At 44.0% G+C, this 20,472-nt stretch overlaps 1 protein-coding gene across 1 annotated transcript in view; it reads right to left on the bottom strand.

Moving 5' to 3' along the window:
* Positions 1 to 1,300: 1,300 nt before the first annotated feature.
* Vangl1 (VANGL planar cell polarity protein 1) overlaps positions 1,301 to 20,472 on the bottom strand; it is a 52,819-nt gene continuing 33,647 nt past the window's right edge. Inside the window, exons 5-8 of the mRNA XM_027940217.2 lie at positions 15,105 to 15,238; positions 13,576 to 13,708; positions 12,492 to 12,726; positions 1,301 to 8,278 (exon numbers count right to left, since the gene is read on the bottom strand). Coding sequence (XP_027796018.1) covers positions 8,018 to 8,278; positions 12,492 to 12,726; positions 13,576 to 13,708; positions 15,105 to 15,238 — 763 coding nt within the window. The 3' untranslated portion in view covers positions 1,301 to 8,017. The remainder of the gene's footprint in view (positions 8,279 to 12,491; positions 12,727 to 13,575; positions 13,709 to 15,104; positions 15,239 to 20,472) is intronic.

Raw genomic sequence — 20,472 nt, 5'->3', positions numbered from 1 at the left:
GGGGTTTTCTCTGGCTCTTGCTGTACCTGGTGCCATCCCAATATCCCTCACTCCACTTCCATGATCTGATGGTGTGTCATCTGAGATTCTTAAAACACCTCCAAATTCTATAGCTATGTCATGGGTAATGAATGAAAAGAAGAGCCTTTGGATTCTATCTGCATACGGCTTCAGTCTTTTCTCTAGCAGGGTTTGCATGCACAGTTATGAGCTGTGCACATCTTGGCCGATGGCCCGAAGAAAAAGCTTATCAATAATCTGCACAATGAATATCTTCAAGTCAGTTGCTTTCTTTGATCTTTGACCATGCAACTGATAAGAATATAATCGTGTACTATCAACATTCCATGTAGGTAAAGGATATCTGAGTTTAGCAGTAGGTAATTATCAACATTTCTCTGTCAAATAATCAAGTTCTCTTTAAACAGACCTACCTAAAATAAGTAATTTAAATTGAATTGTCAAGCAAGCCACTCACAAAAACAATCCAGTACTCACCCCTCACCCCAATCCAGGGTCTGGCACTTTTCCTCTTTAATTGACTCAGTATCTTTTTCAGTGGATTTACTCAAAATCTAAAGGCCTGCTTCATTTCCAAGTTTTAGGGCCTAAGGTTTCCATTTTTAGTTATCCATTCATTCCAAACATTTTCTGCACCAAAAAATGATCATAAAAAGCAACCAGTAGTTTTTGCTACAATAGTAATTCTACTTTCCAAATCTATTAAACTGTCTTGGTTTTCATAAAAACATGACGGGTTGTTGTTTTGGTTTGGATGTGAGGTGTCCCCCAAAAGCTCATGTGTGAGACAGTGGCAAGAAGGTTTAGAGGAGAAATGATAGGGTTAGGAAAGCCTGAACCCAATCAGTGGATTAATCATCTGATGGAGTTAACTGAGTGGTGCTGGAGGCAGGTAGGGTGTGGCTGGAGGAGTTGGGTCCCTGGGGGCACACCTTTGGGGTGCATATTTTGTATTTGGAGAGTGGAGTCTCTCTCTTTGCTGCCTGACCATTATGTGAACTGCTTCCCTCTGCCAGACTCTTCCGCCATGAGGTTCAGCCTCACCTCAAGCCCCAAGGAATGGAGCCAGCTGTCTATGGACTCTGAAACTGTGAGCCCTTGAATAAACTTTTCCTCCTCTACAATTGTTCTGCTCAGGTTCTTTGGTCACAGCAGCGAAAAATGCTGACTAAAATGGTTGTCTTTAAGAGGAAATCAAATTTATGCAAGAGTGAAAATGTTCCCTTATAAAAAAAAAACTTTTTAGATTGAAATAATCACACAAAAGAAAGAAACAAAATACAATTTGGGATTTCAGTTTATTTTCCATGTTTACAGAATAAAAAATGTAACGTGTAGAATGTTTTATAGTTAATTGAGATGGGGGAGGGCTATCACTGGAGGACCCAAAAGGGAACAAAGTAACTTGGATACCAGCTGTACTGTGACCATGACAAATGCTAACACTGCTACTAACATCACAATGAGAAGAGGCTTCGAAGCATAAACTTGGAGATGTAAATGGATTTGCATAGATGATTGCTGGTGTCTAATTCATTCATTTACATATTTAGGAATGTCCCAATAGAGCCCACCACCCAGTTAATGCAGCAGCTCACACTCAGGCTGTCTTATACATATAGTGACCAGTGACCTTCAGCAAAGCCAGTTTGCAAAACTGTCCCTCCAAGTTACAAAGTACAGAACTAATTGGAAAGAACATAAAAGGTCACTGACCACATTTTTTGCAATTGACTCCATCAGAAATAGATAGAATGATTTTATCACTGAACTTTCTGGTTGATGCTGGAGTAGAAATTCAGAAATGTGGAGTCCTGCTAACAAAAGCAATTGTCAATTAATCTCTTCTCAAATAATCCCTGGCCCAGGCCTCTCTGGTCCTCTCATTAGCACCATTGTCGAGGATGTGAGTCAACTACCCTGGGGAGTCAGTATATGTCCTACGTCATCCTTGCTGGTGTTCTGCCCTCTATGCAATAGTTGTATATATAAATGACAGCTTAGAAATAAAATCTGGTTAAACACGTCAAAATTTAGGGGTCCCAGAGTAAAATCATCATAAAATAAGGAATTATCATTAAAGTTTAGTTTTTCTTATGTTCCCCCTAAGTACTAACACATAAGTACTAGTACTGACATAATACTAAGCACTTAGTACTAAGCACTTAGTACCTAAATACTAAGATATAATACTTCAATTTTGTGTGTATGTCTGAATATTTCTGTATTTCTGGAACTGAGGGGCACTTGCACATGAAAGCAATGGCCACCTCTTTCTTCCTGGTCTCTAGAACAGTGATGAATGCGCATCTATCTAAATCTCCCACAATAAGTTGAACTAGACTTGTCACCTGCAGATCAGATGCCCAGGTCCCATAACTAATTCCCTGAGCAATAGTTCCTTCTCAGATGAATCTTTCCTAGATTTCTTAGGGTTTAAAAACTCCTAAAGGATGAGCAACTTCACAAATGAAGGCTCCTGGCCACAAGTGAAATTTCAGATAAATAGAAACACATGTAAATCCAGGCGGCTGCACATTCAAATATTGTGGTCCATATCTAAATCCGGTGCCAAAAGAAGTACCTAAGACACAGTTCAGATAATAGCTTGGGGGCTTGTTGCATTTGTCCCCAGGGCTTAAGAGAAAAGTCTTTTATTCTAAGATAAAAACACTGATGTTTCTGAGGGAGACATAACTGGTAGGCTGGTAGTGCCATATTGAAAGCAACCTCTTCTGTGCTGCCTCAGGCTTTAGGAATCTTGGGGAGACTCTAACAATGCATTAAAGAGATTTATTTCACAGGTGAAACAAACTGGGTTACCTAAGAAGAAACAGGACAGGACCTAACCAAAAGGACTCAGAGAGTCCTAAAGTCTGATTTTATTCAGTAGTTTTACATTTCTTGCCCACCCTTTGAAAGCTCATTTTCATTCTGTAGGAGAAGCGACCCTGAGGGATGAGCACGCCACCCTCCCTCTCCTGCCTCCCACTGAAACAAGCAGCTGGGCAGAAAATGGTTGACGCACAACTGAATCAAAAACTTAAAAATAGTTCCCCACCCGAGTCCTGAGTCCTATTTTCTGTTTTGTCAAGTCCTGAGGGCAGGTGTGGGGAAACAGTGGGATGCAAATTGCTTGCTGAGAACACTCAGTCAAGGAGCCCTGCCAAGAACCCCAGGCTCCAGACCTCCCAGGCTGCCCTGCAGACAGCATCTCTCCTACCAGGGCTGAGCATAAAGGTGTCCGGTGTCCTTTCACCAGGAGGAGGCCAGGCCAGGTGCTCCGAAGGCCCCGATGCCCATTCTGCACCCAAGGCCCAGATGGATTCTGCACAAGCCAGCAGGGAGGGGAGGAAGTTGGGGAGGCAAAACTCCAGGTGGCTGCTGGGACCAACAGCACTCCTGTGTCTGGCAGCAGCTGCAACACTGGCTGTCTGGCAGGCTCTCCAGCAAGAAGGGGCCGTTTTGAGTTCTTTCCATGGACTACCCCAGGAAACCTTCCGGCCTAAGGGAGAAAATCGAAGGGACTATATAGTGTGAACCTCAAGTTGAAAGAAGTGATCCTGGCTCCCAAGCAATGCCCCACTGCAGGTTCTGATGCAAGGTATGACTCTAGGTCCCTCCTCCACATTCAGAAATGCCAAGCCACTTGGGTCATGCTTTGGGGTATACTGGACAGAGAGGGACTGGTATCAAACACCTCTGAAATTCCACCTACTGGCCATGGGTCCTCGGGCAAGTCCCTTCCTGTCTGACCTTCCTTTTTTCTCACCTGCAAAACTGAGTAATTCTTATCTCAAAAGAATGTGGGGATTGCAAGGCTGTGCAGAGCAGGATCTGATATACAATACCTGATAAATATGTGTCGGTGTGCTTCCTTTCCTTCTGTGACCAACACACATTTTGTCAAAAAGTGATCCAAAATCTAATATTCTGGGCATCCGTGTGATTAAAGCTAAGAACAGTGGTTCTGATGGAGGATCTAACCATTCAAGAACTGCACTAGGGGCTCAAGAACAATCCACATTTTATTTATAAAGGAATATGACATGGTAACATAGTCGTAAATTCACAGTAGTGATTTATTCTCTGTATGTAACAAGATCCATAAAGCAAAAACACTACCCAGAAATACTTAACATTACTTTATTCTAGCAGGGTCTCTGCTGCAGGATGATTTAAATAAATATACTGATATTTCTGTGCTACTTTTAGTGACCCATCACTGGTTATTTTTTCTTTCTTTCTTTTGGTAAGTTATATTAAGAAATAGATAGTAAGGCTTCCAGGGTAGTGAAGTTTGAGTAGTAATTCTCATAGAGCTTGACCTTTCTTTGTTTCTTGCCGTTTTCAGGTTATAGGATCCCAATGCAAGAATCTAGCTACTAGGAAATCTCTCAAATAGGGCATCTGTAGCAACACAAACACCCTCAGGCATCCAGCCACATACACATTCACAAGTATCCGCTGAGACATACACCCACCTGCCACAGGTAAGACGGAAGTTAAGATGGCTATGTACATACGTGCCATCTGCCTGTTACGCAGAGAAATGCTCACATCTATGGGAAAAAAACACACACACACACCATGTAGGGGCCTTCCACAGCTGAGCTCAGGTGGAAAAGGGTAAACCAAAGGCTTGACTTTGCTGGTTTCACTGTGTGTCTGGAACATTCACTTGGTCCACAGGGTGGTGGTGAGGGGAAGCAGGCAATCAATTCCTATCATCCAAGCTGCTGGTGGGATACCAGAGCTATAAACTGTATAAATATGAGCACTTGAGAAGATGACAGGCAAAAAAAGGAAACAGACCACCACCATTGACTGTCCCCAGAAGGGACAGGGTGAGCACCTCATTCCTCTCCAACACATGCTAGCATGGCTGGTCTCGAAAAGGGAGTCCCTAGCTCCCAGCAATGAACAGCAATGCAGCCAACACACCAGGGCCACCTGGCTCTCACCTTGTGCTATTAAGAATTGGTCATCTTTGTAGATTTCAAGAGGACAGAGGAAGAAAGGCAGATAATAATAGTTCAGCCCCAAATGGGTGGTCAAGCATTTTCTCTACGGCTTACTTTATGAACTTCAGCAAAACGATGATGCATTTTGATTTAATAGTACATGATAGTACAAAGAATGGATAACTCTCCAACTTTCTCTTTTCCAACTCCCAGAAGGCAGGCTTTTACAAAATCTAACATTGAGTTCATGGACTATTAAAAATTGTCATATTTTTTTGAAAGTACATACTTATCATGAACAAAAGTTCCCTATTGGTTAACACTTTACCAGGGAAGCCAGCAATCTGAGACCTATACTCCTCATTAAGCTCTTCTTTCACATTTAATGTTAGATTTTAATAACTTAGGTTGAAAGTTATAGAAAATCTATAAACATTTAAGGTAAATGAAATCCTATCTCCTCTCATAGGAACATACACTCTACTAGCCTTGGGGCACCGTTTTGCCCCATTAGAAAGAACAGCCCGCTGTTTCCAAGAACTGAAATAAAAATTTATTGTGTTCAATTGTGCGATGCAGCTTTCTGCAACCTTACATTTTTTAATGCCATCTACATAGTTCCCATTGCACCAGTAACTCTAGCTATTAAGATGTCGAAAGTACAAAGGCTTTATAAGGATCCTGTATTTGATTTTGTTACTCTTTCAAGAAGGACTCAATACAAAGTTCGTGTAAAAAAAAAAATCGATATTCAATTTAAAACAGAAACAATAATTTCAGAAAGTCTGACATTCTCCTGTACAAAGAGTGGAAGAGGGAGACGATGGGGAGAGGAGGAGAGAGAAAATAAATTCCTTAATTTAAACCTTTCTTCACCCTGCTGGGAATGTACATGCCAAAGTGAATGAATCCAACTTAACTCCTTCCAGACTGGTAATTTAAGATACGGTTGGAAGCCCAGTATTTTAAAATGCTAATGAACAGTATCATTACTGACTCTAGGTACACACGTTCACGGCACTTCCCAACTGCACCGTATTCATGGCACAGTGGCTGGTCTGAGATGTTCTCTTTACGTGGCCCAAATCTCACATATATTCACCCTCTCTTATCCTACCTATGAAATATTTCCTGAGAAAGGCATCATAAGGAATTTCCAGTTTGAAGGGACCCAGAGGCAAAAACGAAGAACAAAAAGCACCATGGTTACATGGTATGTGTTTTTCATAAACAGAACCATGCTGTTGAATCGTACATCCTGGCTCCACGCCACACCCACAGCTTTCTCCTCCTTTCTTCTCCAACCCATCTTTTTGAGCTGAAGGCTGTTGAATCAAGAACAATGTTAACTTTTTCAGGTACAGTTGTAGTTACAGATATCTTAAAGCCAATTTTAATTTTAAAAAGGACCCACAAAATACCACGCCGTTTGCAGAATGCATGGAATGGCAAGTGCGTATGCAGACACATTGAACAACAGACATTTTAACGCTGCCATCCTCCACTGAGACGAGATAACTGGTCACCCTAAATATTGGGGAAAGGGAAGAATGATTACTTTTAATAGGTTCGCTGCAGATAAAGGAGGGTAAACAGAAGCACAAACAACTGAAAGGTATCTAGATGTGGCTCCTGAAGGCACTCCCCTGCAGCAGGATTTTGCCCAAGACAGATCCCCTGCCCACAGTTTGCAGCAGCTTGGGGAGAGCCCTCAGAAGCCAGCTGCCTTTAAGAAACAGATCACAGAAGAACCATTTTGAACTAGAAGATTAGCTCCCTAATCTCCTTGCCCCATACTCTGTAGCCTCCTCCATTTTCCTTCTCTCCACCTGACCAACAATTGAACAATTGATATATCAGGAACCAAGCAAGCCCCCAAGCAAGTGGCTGAGGTGATAAGTTGCACAGTGACCGTGGTCAGAAAACAACAGGGACTGGCCAGCAATAGTTGCCAGTGTGAACGGCATTGTTTGGTCTCCCTTGGCAGGGCAGTTTGAGTTGCATGAGAACTTATTGCCCTAGGAAATCAGATGGCTTCAAATGGCACCTGCCCACCTCAGAGTCACAATGTTAGTCTCCCCTAGTTGGTATGGATCCGTGGGGAGAAGGACAGGGTAGGGTGGAGTGGAGCTCCTGCTGCAGCCTAGGAGGGCATGCCAGTAGGTCTGCTCTACTGGGTTCTACCTGGTGGGCCATACTTCCCTGTGGAACCCAAGAGCCTGTGGGCACATGTGGAGATCTTTGGAGGGCTGAGCTTGCCTAGCCAGGGTTGCCCGTCAGGTAGGGCCATGGTATGTATGTATGCTACAGAGGGTGGGATGGAGTGAAGTCCAGCTGGGCGATCCCAGGGAGACAGGAAAGGGCTCCCTGGTTGAACGAGCAGAGGAATGGGATCAGAAACAGAGCAGGAAGGTTTTCTCTTTGAAAAAACAAAAAGTTAATCACTTAATAGCTGTTATCTGATAGTGCACATTGTGTGTGTGTGTGTGTGTGTGTGTGTGTGTGTGTGTGTGTGGAGGGGGGATCTTTCTCTGAGGCATCTAAGGCAACAAAGAACAAAGATGAAGGCTAGGAGTCTCTGGAACTGCCCGTGATTCCCACACGGATGTGCAGTGTCTGGTGAAACAGAATCAGATGGGTCCCCTAGAATCCAGAGGAGGTTGACCAGAAGCAACGGGGGATGTGGTCCTGGATCTGGACGAGAGGCAGGGACTAGTTGTAAGGCGAGGCTCCCGAGGACGCAGCAGCTCCGCTTTGGTTTACAGCCGTCACAGACTCCAGAGAACGGCTTTTTGAGAAGTCCCCTCTATGAAAGTCAGGGGCCACCAGTCACTTTTTGTCAGGATGGCTATCCCCTGCTTCCTTACAAATAAAGTGCAGATGGTCAAAGGATACTGGTCTATCATCTGCCAGTTTCAGTCATCAATGAAGAATAAAAAAACTTTTTTTTTTTTAAAAAAAAGACACCCCTCTGGACATATATATCTCTCTATATATTCTTCTTTTTATATAAAGACACAAATATAGGACTTTTAAACTGATGTCTCAGATTGTAGGCGAAGAACGAATTTGTGAGATTTGGGGTCTATGAACTCTTCGGAGAGGACGATGAATGGAATTTTCTTCACATTGACTACGAGGCTGAAGTCCAAGCATTTAAGGACGAAAACGATTCCATCCCGTAACCCGTTCGTCACCGCCTCGTCACTAATCAGTCTCCACTGCGTAGACAGCCAACGCTCCTTGTCATACTGCAAGGTGGGTCCCGCGCTGAGGTATCGTTCTAAGAAGGCCTGAAAGGAGAGAAAGATGGTTATGGAGGAAATATAATCCGAGGGGAGTCCTGCCAGCAGCCATCTGCACACCTAGGAATATGTTTTCCAAGTACAATAAGACCTCAGGGCGGTGCTTTTCTGGCCACAGCAAATTCCCACCAGATCCTCCCAGTTGAGTCATTACTGAGGGGGGAGACTTCTTGGACTTCCTCATTCCCCTGTGCCAATCTCCAACCAGAAGGTGAGGTGGTGGTTCCCACAGACGAGGGAATGTGGGGTGGCTGGCAGCCATGGTTACTTGGAAGTCATTGTGACTCCAAGGGCTGGACCCCTCTGCTTATACTCCTCTACCTCTTTCAACTAAACCAAGTATGCCTTGGGGTCAGGGTAAACAGCAGGCCCAGAGAAGTACTGAGTAAATATGAATAGTATACTGAAAAAGCAGATCAGCATTCTAGCATGGACCAAAGTGTGTGTTTCATGACTTACTGATATCATGACCTTGCTCCAGATATTTCCCTTCTCCTTAGGGGGACATAACAGGGCTTCCAGGAAGAGGGGAGGGTTAGTTCTCAGAAAGTACTCAGAGCCCTGCCTGGCATGCAGTGAGTTCGATCACTGTGAACACTGTTACTGCATGTTGAACTGAGTGCCTACTTAGCCAGCCAATGTTCCCCTTCCCTCTCGTGGGCTCTTGCTCCACGATACCTAACTCCCTGGAGTATTCTGGCTGAACTCCATCTTCCTAAGTATTATTCCTCCTGCTAAACACTGTTGTTTTCAGCAAATTCCTCCCTGTCCTCCAAATCTTCTCAAACCATGTCTCTGAATCTCTCAAATGGGATTCACATGCCCTTCTCAAAGCTCCTATAATCACTGGCATGGTCCCATGTGACATTTATTTTCTGGACAGTTATAGCTGACTTCACTGTATCGGAGAGCAGGAACTGTTTTTCTTTTTTCTTTTTTTTTCACATTTGAATTTCCAATGTGTGTGGCATAGACTAGGAGCGCCATAGCATATATATGAAATCAAATGCAGACACTGATTAATCTGTGAGAAGAAACTAAGAAGAAGGCAGAAATACATATAGAAAAATACTGGGATATATCAATCTAGTCTTAAATAGAGATCAAGGACAGTTTTTAAGTGGTTTCCCCTTCCATCCATACCTCTCTGCTACTGCCAGGTACATTATTTCTGATCTGTGGTGCGGCATCTTTTCTAAGGCAGAAAGTGGGGGTCCAGCTTACTTTCTCACTTCCAATATAAAAGTAGCTCTTATGAATCATAAGAAAAAGAAATACCTCATAATTAGAGAAATAATTCTAATAACCTATAGAAGAATTATCACTGATGGAAAATAATATGAAATTTTTGCTATCACATTAATAACTAAAGAAATCTATAATAATAAAACCTTTCCTCCTCTCAGATGGTCAATGATTAAAAAGCATGATAATGCCTCATGCTGCCAAGAATGTGGGAAAATACAAATTCGCAGATGCCACAGGCAAATGCAGGAAAAGAAAACCCCCCCTAAGAACATAATTTGGCAGAATCTGTAACTTTGATCCTGCTGTTTCTCTAGTAGAAATTTATCCTTCAGATATGAAATACTGACAGAGATACATATGTAAAAAAAGTCTCTCACTTCAGCCCATTAGGCCAGGGGTGGAGAGACTTCTCTACAAATGCCAACAGTTGCAGCTTTTCCAGCAACACTCTATCCTAACTCCTCCGCTGATAGAGCAAAAGCAGCCACAGTGGTATGTCCAGAAAGGGCGTAGCTCCATCCTATACAATGTGATTCACAAGAACAGGCAGCCTCTGGCTTTGAATAATGAACCTCTTAATCCAAATGTGCATCAATAGGCAATCAGTTAAACAAATCATGGTATCTGGGAAGAAAAAATCATAGAGCTTTACATGAAAAAAGTAGGTTTCCAAAATATATACATGGAGTGTGATTCCATTTCTGATTTTAATTTCGCGTGCGCACGCGCGCACACACACACACACACACACACACACACCTATACCTGAATGGATACACACCAACTTAACAGAAAGAACTGTTGGAGGTGGGGGATGAAAATGGCAATTATTCTACTAGACTTGTCCTTAGTATTTGTATTTTTATGCTAAAAATACCTATTATTTTTAACTCAGAGAAGTGTAGGCATTTTAAACAAAACAGGAAGCAAACAGGAAACTAAAAAAATCTTGAAAAAGGGAGAACAACTGTTTGTTCTACAGGATACAAGCCAAGGCTCTGTATACGCAGACTTAATTTTCTTCATTTGCAAACAGTGTAGGTACTTTGTTGCATTCTGCTTTTTGTAACTTAATACTCTTAACAAAAATTTTGCCCCACATTTCAACAGGTAATATGCCATAATTTGTCAATCACTGTTCTGTTTTTAAATTATTTCCAGTTTTGAGTTATGACAGGTTATTTTGCAAAATAAATAAAAACTTCATGTATATTCTTGTATATAATCATCCCTGCGTATCCACGGAAGGACAGGTTCCAGTCCCAGTTCCTCTTCAGATACTAAAATCAGGGAAAGCTCAAGTCCCTCATAAAAGGAAGTAGTATTTGTATATAAGTCACACACCCTCCTCTATTCTTTATTCTTTGAATTACCACTAGATTACTTACAATATCCAATACAATGTAAGTGCTATTCAGAAAGTTGTTATTCTGCATTGTTCTGGGAATGATGATAAGAAAAAAACTGTGTGTGTGTAAAGATGCAATTTTTTTTCCTGAATATTTTTCATGTATATGGAATTTATAGGAGTGGAACTCACAGATATGGAGAGCTGATCGCTTATCAGATTGTGCTGAATATCTTTCCTAGGAAAGGGATTAGTGAGTCTCATATGGAAAACCTTATTTCTTACTGAATATTTCAGTATTTCTTTCCTACAGGCTGTAGGACTGATAATAGAACCAGCAGGATCCTCATATGGTGCAATATGCTCCTATGTATAAATAGCTTCCAAATGTTACATAAGCACGATGCCAAGCTCAGTCACTTGTACCATGTGATCTACATTTACATATCACCATACTTGATATCATTCTTAACAATCCAATGAGGTAGATATTATCCCTATTTTATAAAACAAGCCACGAGTGTAGAATAACTTGTGCACAGCCACAACCAATGTGGTAGGTGGGACCAGAATTTGAATCCACCACTGTCTAAAGAGATGGCATATGCTAATCTGACTCTACTTTGCCTCCTTGGCCACAACTCTCTATTATTATATGCATGTTCTTTAATATCCCTAAAAGTGTATTGATTCATAATCCAAAAGACCATTCAGGAAAATGAATTCTACAATATAGAAAATTCCCAACAAAATGATGGCATGATTTTGATCAACAGCAATGGCTATTTCATTGTCCTTATCATGACAGGTGCTATTTTAAGCATTTCATATAAATTAATTCTTTCATCTCTCATAGTGACCAAGTGAGGTAGGCATTACTATTATCGCCAGTTTTCAGGTTAGAAAATTGAGACACAGAGACATGTGGCATTTGCCCAAGGCTGCACGGCTAGTTGGAGGAGGAGGAGCCAGGTTAGAATAAGTCAATTCAGCTCCAGCACCCACAGAGCAGCCCTGACCACCAATCTATCCTATTTCTAGGTAGAAATTCTTTCCTCTCCTAGAATGTAGAGGACTTTGAAAGGCAGATTTAGAAAACAATTGTACTAAGGTAATAGACAATGAATAAGAATCACTAATTCTTATTCCTTGGTGTTTTAGAGAAGGTTTTCATTTTGTCATCCCTTTTACCACCTGGATTAGACTGAGCATCTCTAATCCAAAGATTCAAAACCTAAAATGGTCCAAAACCCAAAACTTTCTGAGCACTGTCATGATGCCACAGCCTGATAGCCAATGTACAGAAACTCTGCTTCATGCACAAAATAATTTAAAATTCTACATAAAATCACCTCCAAGCTATGTGTATAAGGTGTTTATAAAGCATAAATGACTTTCCTAGTTAGACTTGGATCTTATGCCCAAGATATCTTATTAGGCTCATGTGAAAGTCCCAAAATTTGGGTGAGGGGAGCCCAGATGTGAAACATTTCTGGTTCCAAGCATTTTAGATAAGGGATACTCAAACTAATAACACCCTGAATCCTGACTGGTCATGTTTGGTGATGAATTGGGCCGACAGCACCAGCCAGCCGAGGAGCGCACCTTGGGCGTCATGCTGTTGGTGATGCAGAAGGCCAGGTGCTGCAGGATGCTCTCCATGCTGTGGTAGTGCTGCTGCCGAGTGGTGCGCAGATACTTCTGCAGCGCCCTGGCCATAGAGGGGAAGATGGCCTGCGCTGCCTCCCGAGGGTCCATCACCTCCCCTGGGGCTTTCTGCTGCTCCTCAGCCTGGAGACGCTGGATGTGGATGAAGGCCTCTTCCACTGCCACCACCAGCCTGGAAAGTGATGTGACACAGTCATCAGGGCAGCACCCATTGCAGGCTTCAGAACAGTCCCACAGGACCTTGGAGGGCCACCTGTCCAACCTACAGGAGCCTGGCCACCACCATCTCGGCCAGGCTCAGTCACACAGCTTGCACCCCTAGCTGTTCTCCAGAGGGTTGAGGGAGAGGGAGAAAAAAGAAAGTTAACAGCAAAAATTAGATGTGGGAGGCAGGCACTGGGCCTGGGATATGAACTCTGTTCTCAATTTTGCTACCGATGAGCTTGGGAAACTTACTTTAATCCATTTTTCCATCTCTATGATGAAGGTTTAGACAAAAAGAGTTGTAAAGCCCCTCAAAGGCTGGCTGAAAAGAGATCAGCACACACCGAGAGGTAGCTGTTGTGCAGAAGCAGCTTACAAAGTACCAGAGTTCTGTCCCTTTGATCCACCCACCCACCCTGTAGCCACTGGAAAAGGGAAGGAAGAGGCACACCACACATGAGGGCCATCACCTTTGTCCCCTGCAGTCAACAGAAGCAGATCTGGAAAGCCAGCAAGGATTGAGGGCGTAGAGCAGGACCACTTCAAGGCAGGCCAGGCATCACCTGGAAATCTGTTAGAAATGCAGATTTCCGGGCCTCATCCCAGACCTACTGAGTGCATAGGGATGCCTTGACCCTGTGACCTGTGTTCACAAGCCCTCCTGGTGCTGGCTATAAAGTCTGGGAAACACAGGAGCCAGGTACACTCCAAGGGCTCAGGCAGATCATTTGTAAATAGAAAGTTCATTTGGGCAGAATAAAAAGAAAGGGGAAATAAATCCACAACAAAGGGGCGTGGTGTGGGGAGGCCCACATACCTTGCTCTCCGCTTCTTCACCCGCCGTTCATGCTCAGCCTCTTCGTAATACAATTCGTTGTGGCTGGAGTCCCTGCGCCGAGCGGCCGCAGCGATCATGGCCCGGGACTGACCTGTGGCATTGTTACTGGGGCCTTTGGGGAAAGGACGAGGAAGAAGAGCTTTACTACCAAGGGGCTGGGAAACAGCAGATAACTAGAACCGCAGTCCATCAGCATGGTCCACCCAGCCCCCAAGAAGCCACATACAGTCCCTACAAGTCACTTCCCAGGAGGGGGAATAGGACCCCGGCTCCACTTTCCCTATGACCAAAGCAATGAGAGCAAGGAAATCTAACCCCAATCTGATCAGGGGAAATAGAGAAGGATCTCAGAATGCTCAACACTTAAAACACTGGCCAAAAAACAACACCCAGAGTGTGCTGAAGATGTCACTTACCATCTGTTACACAAAGTTTCAGTTTGGCCATAAGGGCAGCTGGGACATCACATGTCAGCAAACAATGAGAGAGAATGAGCAGGGATGGGAGAACAAGGACAGACAGAGAAAAAAGAAAGTCAAGGGACATGAGACACTGGTCACACACAGGAAGACAAGCTAGGCTGGAACGTCACGGCAGTCACAACGTTTACAGAAAATACCCACGCTTAAGGACATGCAAAATGGCCCATCTGTTAATTCAAACTTAGAACCACCTTGGTTCTATCACTGCTGACCTTCTTATCAGAAAGACACGGCAGATTTCAGGCTTTCTAATAATGGGTGGCTTACTTGGCTGGTGACTTGATTTCACTAGGGAGAATCTACCTAAGTTTTTAGATCACAGGTGGAATTTACCAGACCTTCAGGATTTACCAGGAAGCTCTCACCTTGTTCACTGCCCCGAAAAGGCAGGAAGGATATTGCCACCAGAAATGGGCATAAATAAATCGACTTGTTGACAGCATAATCCTCTTCTAGAGTTGCAAAGCTCTTACCCTGACCCAAGGTGCCCGGCAAGAATGACACTGGGGTCTTGTTTCTTGCACTTTACCATCTGACACCCTGAAACACAACTTGGACTTCCCCAGCCTGGCCACCAACCTCCTGCCATCTACCTCCTAACCAGGACGGAGAAGTGTCTCCTAAGCATTTCACCAGGTGCCCGAACCACCGAAATTTCTAATCTGAATGGATCTGGGTAGCTTTCTGAGTCTTTTTATAACTTCTTCAAATTTTCAAAAGTTGCCCTTTCCTAACAGCTTTCAATATATGCGATTCCCAGCAGGAGGCAGGAAACACACCCACTGTTGTCTTCAATCGTAAAAATCCCCAAATGAATAAACTTCCCACATCGTCAACATTCCTCTGCAAATGTTTGCCTACATTCAAAAAAAAAATAAATAAAAAGGAGAAAGAAATTGTTCTGGAATGAGAAGGTACACAGGTAAGCACAAAGAGAAGGTAGAATCCAATATACCACGACATTTAAACTACACCGTCACTCCAATGTGCCCCTGCACACACCGGACACGGTTTCCAGGTACATACCATCTACGTTGTAGACTTTCAGCCCGGCCATGTGCTTGGCTGCTCGGAATTTGGAGGCTGTGAGGAGGTTCGGGTTATAGATGGTGAAATCTTTGTAGTAATTTTCCAGAACCACCAAAGCTGCTCGTTGGATGCTGCAGAAAGAAGGTGAGATTAATAGAAAGGCTTTTTCAAGGGATAAGCAGGTCCTCAGTGAAAAATCCTCTTTCTGAGTCAGGCTAAGTAACAAAACATAAGGATAATTTCCCTCCAAAGTCGGCTGAGCTCCCCACACACCCTGTGTCACCAGGATGAGACCTCAAAGACCACACTGAGTCTCACTGACATATGGCTTCCCTGTCTTTCTCCGGGCTCCGTGATTAGCTGTATTTCATCCGGCCAACAGTTGGAAGAGGAAGAAGTGACAAAGTGTCATGGACATTTAGACATAGGTTGTGTGCAGTATTTCCTATTTTTCCTCGGTTTACAAAAGAGAAAACTGAGGATGCCAGAAAGGGCAAGAGACTTAAAGATGGTCACAGAGCTCATGAGCGAAAGAACAAGAGACTCAGGTTTCCAAGGACCTTGTTGAGAGTTCTGTGTCATACGCCACCCTGCCCCCAGGAGTAAGGAATCCTGGGGCTTAGGTCTATATCGATCAGCAGCACAATGGCAGTCACATAAGGGCAGAGTCCTTAAAAGAAGGTGACAGCTGAGATCACTTGAGCTTCATGGTCCACAAGGCCTCCGACCCCTGGACTGGCTCTCAGCAGGATGTACGCAGAGAGTGGCCATCTCTCTCCCAGTGCTCAAGGTCTCTAAGCTTTCATCTGCTAGAACCATGGGTGATCCCTGGGGAAGCAGAGGACAGGAAACGTCCACCGGGAGGAGTGTACATGGGGGGGAGGGCACCCGTACTCAGGAATGAGCAGGGGGTGACACAGGAACACACTCCTGGTGCCAGATGCAGGATAAACATGACCTCAAAGAGGAGTTTGCTACAATAAGACCAAGAGTTTTACATGCCCCATCTCTCTTGGCCCATACAATCATTCAAGGCAAGAACACTGAAGCTCAACAATGTTGGGTCAGACACACGGGAGAGCTGGGATTCTGATGCAGACTCAAACCTCCTACCTGGGCTCTCTCTGCTATAAGATGGAGCCCCTAAGTATGAGTGTATCCTAATATCTGTAGATCTCCAAGCTCTTCACCAGCCATCAGGGTACTAAATACCATAACTCTGTTTTTATCTTGCCCTTTTGATTCTCATTCCTAGTTCTCTGCTGAGTCTTGTGAGGGTGATTTATAATAGCTGGAGCACCCAGCGGGTGGGGGCAGGCAGTGTCTTTGATTCCTGGATGACCATGCTGCATTCCAACACTCTCAGGGAAGCCCAGGGATCTCCACTTCACACCAAGACAATGAGGCCCCTGGCCTACCAGCTGGACAGCAGAGAAACTGCCCTGTCCCCTTAGGGCTCTGCTTTAAGAGTTTAATACAGAGTCCAAAGACAATCTAGAAGTCAGTCAGCTAATCTCCTTGAGAGAGCAGCCTCAATTAGTGATCTGCATAATAACACACACACACACACACACACACACACACACACACACACACAGAGTCATGTAAACCAAAGGAACACTGTCAGGGGAAATTTGGTGAGGATCAACTTTGTGTAATGGAAATCTAAGATTCCTAAAAGCCAATTCCTATTTTGAAAGTCCTAGTCATCCCATCATTCAGTGAATTACTCACCATTTATTTTGAGGGGAGTGGGGGTACTGGGGGCTGAACCCAGGGGTGCTCAACCACTGAGGCTGTTTAAAGCCTCACTAAATTGCTAAGGCTGGCCTCAAATTTGAGATCCTCCTGCCTCAGCCTCCTGAGTCACTAGGATTCAGGCATGTGTCAGTGTACCCAGCTCACTCACCATTCTCATACTTAGGGACCTGCATCCGCCAGCACTGGGACTATAAGGATAGAGGAAGGATAGCCAGGTGCATGGAATGTGGCAATGTGACAATGAGCACGCTCTTATTCCAGAATACATGGGGACTGCACAAGCACACAGAAGAGCTAATGAGGGTGCAAGATCAGCTTTCCTGGGGAGGTGGCCCTTGAGCCGTGTTTTGTGTCACTGTGGACTTCTGTGCAGACGTCCACCCTGCTTGTCCTGAGCTCTTGGTGGCCCTCCAGTTCACTGTGCTCCCAACCTTCTCCCTCACCCTCTGCCTGTGGCATTCTCCCCAGGGGGGCGGGTACTTCTCCATGCCGACTGCACCCAGAGGCTTGCCACGCCCCGCCCTGAGTAGTGCACGCACATGCGTCCTTGCACACTTTACTCCTGGCCCTGTCCCCAGGCTGATTTTCCAGAGTCTTTGGGCTTTTGTGGGACAGGGAGCTCCTTTGCACAGACATGAGCCTCAGTCACACAGACAGACACTGGGGACCACGCTATTTCATCCCATGCTCCTACACTGACCTAGACTGTCCCTGGGTGCCTGGCTTCTAGCAGAAAATTATTTCCCTGATCAAAATTTTAAGATGAAATGGCAATTTTAAAGGTTCTCCTCAGGCCCAGTTTCAAAGTAAAACTCTCCTGCGGTTATAGGTTTTGCATTTCTATTCAGCAAGGCCACGAGGAGCAGCCCAGGGAATCCCACTAAGTCTGTCGGTGAGGAAATAACTGCGATCTGCAACGCCTCCAGCCCACGACCACCAACAAGTACCCTCTGCTTCCTGGAGAAGGGGCTCTGTCCCTGCCCCGCTCCAGCAGGACTCCCATCCTGCTGACTTCCAGCAGACACCCTCCAAACTGGGGCAAGTCCATGGCATCTGACCGTGGAGCAAAGCCTAGGCATCCCCTGGAAAGTGCACAGGGTTGGGACAGGTACCACTGGACAGAGACCTGTTAAAGTAGAGGTCTCAGTCTCCTGAAGGCCTGAGACCTGCTGCTCTGAAAAACCACGCAAGGGAAGAAGTGCAGGCATCCTCCTCTGGTCTAGCACCTCCTCAGAATGACTCAGAGACAGCAGGGGACCTGGCTGGCCGCCCAAACTGACAAGCTAAGACTGGCACAAGCTAAGACTGGCGCTGAAGGACTCTCAGCGTCTTTTATAAATGCCTCCAAGAGCTGTGTACACTCTCACCTACAGAGAATGGTCTGACACTCAACACATCTAGCAATACTGGGGAATGAGAATTTCCACAGGACTCAGATAATACTTCACCAATATGCCTAATTAAACAAACAAACAACAACAACAATAACAACAAACAGTTGTGATCTTTTGGACAGCATCTTCAACATATGGTGCTGGGAAAACTGGAAATTCATATGCAACAAAATAAAATTGAACCCCTATCTCTCACCATGCACAAAACTTAACTCAAAGTGGATCAAGGACCTAGGAATTAAACCAGAGACTCTGTGTCTAATAGAAGAAAAAGTAGGCCCTTATCTTCATCATGTGGAATTAGGCCCCAACTTCCTTAATAAGACACCTATAGCACAAGAATTAAAACCAAGAATCAACAAATGGGACGGATTCAAACTAAAAAGTTTTTTCTCAGCAAAAGAAATTCCTGAGGTGAACAGGGAGCCTACATCCTGGGAACAAATTTTTACCCCTCACACATCAGAGAGAGCACTTATCTCTAGGGTATATAAAGAGCTCTTTAAGATAAGCACCCCCCCCCCAAAAAAAAAAGAACTAATCCAATCAATAAATGGGTCAAGGACCTGAACAGACACTTCTCAGAAGAGGATATACATTCAATCAACAATATACAAAAAAAAAAAAAAAAAAAAAAGCTCATGATCTCTAGCAATCAGAGAAATGCAAATCAAAACTACTCTAAGATATCATCTTACTCCAGTAAGAATGGCAGTCATTATGAAGACAAACAACAACAAGTGTTGGCGAGGATGTGGGGAAAAAGGTACACTCATACACTGCTGGTGAGACTGGAAATAAGTGCAGCCAATTTGGAGAGCAAATTTCCAAATTCCTTGGAAAGCTGGGAATGGAACCACCATTTGACCCAGCTATTCCCCTTCTCGGACTACACCCAAAAGAACTAAAAACAGCATACTACAGGGACACAGCCACATCAATGTTTATAGCAGCGCAATTCACAATAGCTAGACTGTGGAACCAACCCAGATGCCCTTCAAACAAAGGCAAACCCTTCCACTAATCCCAATCTCTAGACCAGGTCATCTCTGGGCAAGGAGGGAGGTGAGAAAAATCAAGTTGGTGAGAAACTGCCACTGCTCTTACTATGATTATGTTCAGAGAGCAAAGGCAGTGACCTGGCTCAACAGACCCCATGCAGACCTGAACTACAGTCAGGGGGAACCAGACTATGGAGATGGCTCCATCAAAGCCTCAGGCAAGAAGCCTTCTCCCACGATAGAGAACTCTGAGCTCAAACATAGAGAAGCCTGAGCTCAATCAATATTACATGCCAATATTCTCCTCTACCATTCTCCAAGGAAATATACCTTCCAGACCACACAGATTCGTGGAGAATAGCATGCAGTGATACGCCTGGTCATACCAAAAGAAATTCATTCAACATCTACATGTGAAAACAGAAACACAGGAACCCCAGATACACGCATGAAGACAACACGGACCAAGAGGAGGGTGGTGTCATCAGTGGAAAAGAAGCTCCTCTGTTGGGCTTGGGCCCAACCGGAACCCAGGGGAAGGAAGAGGGAGCAAGGGGTCAGCACAAATGCTGAAGGAATCTGACAGCTACGACTTCACTTAAAACCCATTGTTGACCAGCTTGCCTTACTGGACTATTTTCTTTTTCTTTTTTTTAAAAAATTTGTTATTATTAGTTATACATGACAGGAGAATGTATTCTGACATATTATACATATATGGAGTATAACTTCTCATTCTTCTGGTTGTACATGATGTAGAATTACATTGGTCATGTGATCACATATGCACATAGGATAGTAATGTCTGATTCATTCTACCGTCTTTCCTATTCCCATTCCCCCTCCTTCCCTTCATTCCCGTTTGTCTAATCCAGAGTACATCTATTCTTCCCCCTCCCTCCATCATTGTGAGTTAGCATCCACATATCAGAAAGAACATCAGCCTTTGGCTTTTCGGGATTGGGTGCCCTTCAACAGATGAATGAATAAAGAAAATGTGATATATATATATCTCCACACACACACACACATACATGTATATATATACATGTGTATATATGTGTGTGTGTGTATACATACACACACACACACACACACAATGGAATATTATTCAGCCATAAAGAAGAATGAAATTATGGCATTTGCTGGTAAATGGCCTATTTTATTTGAAGGACAAAGAAGATGGAATATGAAAGGATGTGGTCTTTT

Source organism: Marmota flaviventris, chromosome 10 (genome assembly GCF_047511675.1).
Source record: "Marmota flaviventris isolate mMarFla1 chromosome 10, mMarFla1.hap1, whole genome shotgun sequence".
Lineage (NCBI taxonomy): Eukaryota > Metazoa > Chordata > Mammalia > Rodentia > Sciuridae > Marmota > Marmota flaviventris.
The sequence above is the reverse complement of the archived record's forward strand: the minus strand, read 5'-3'. Positions and strand labels throughout refer to the sequence as shown.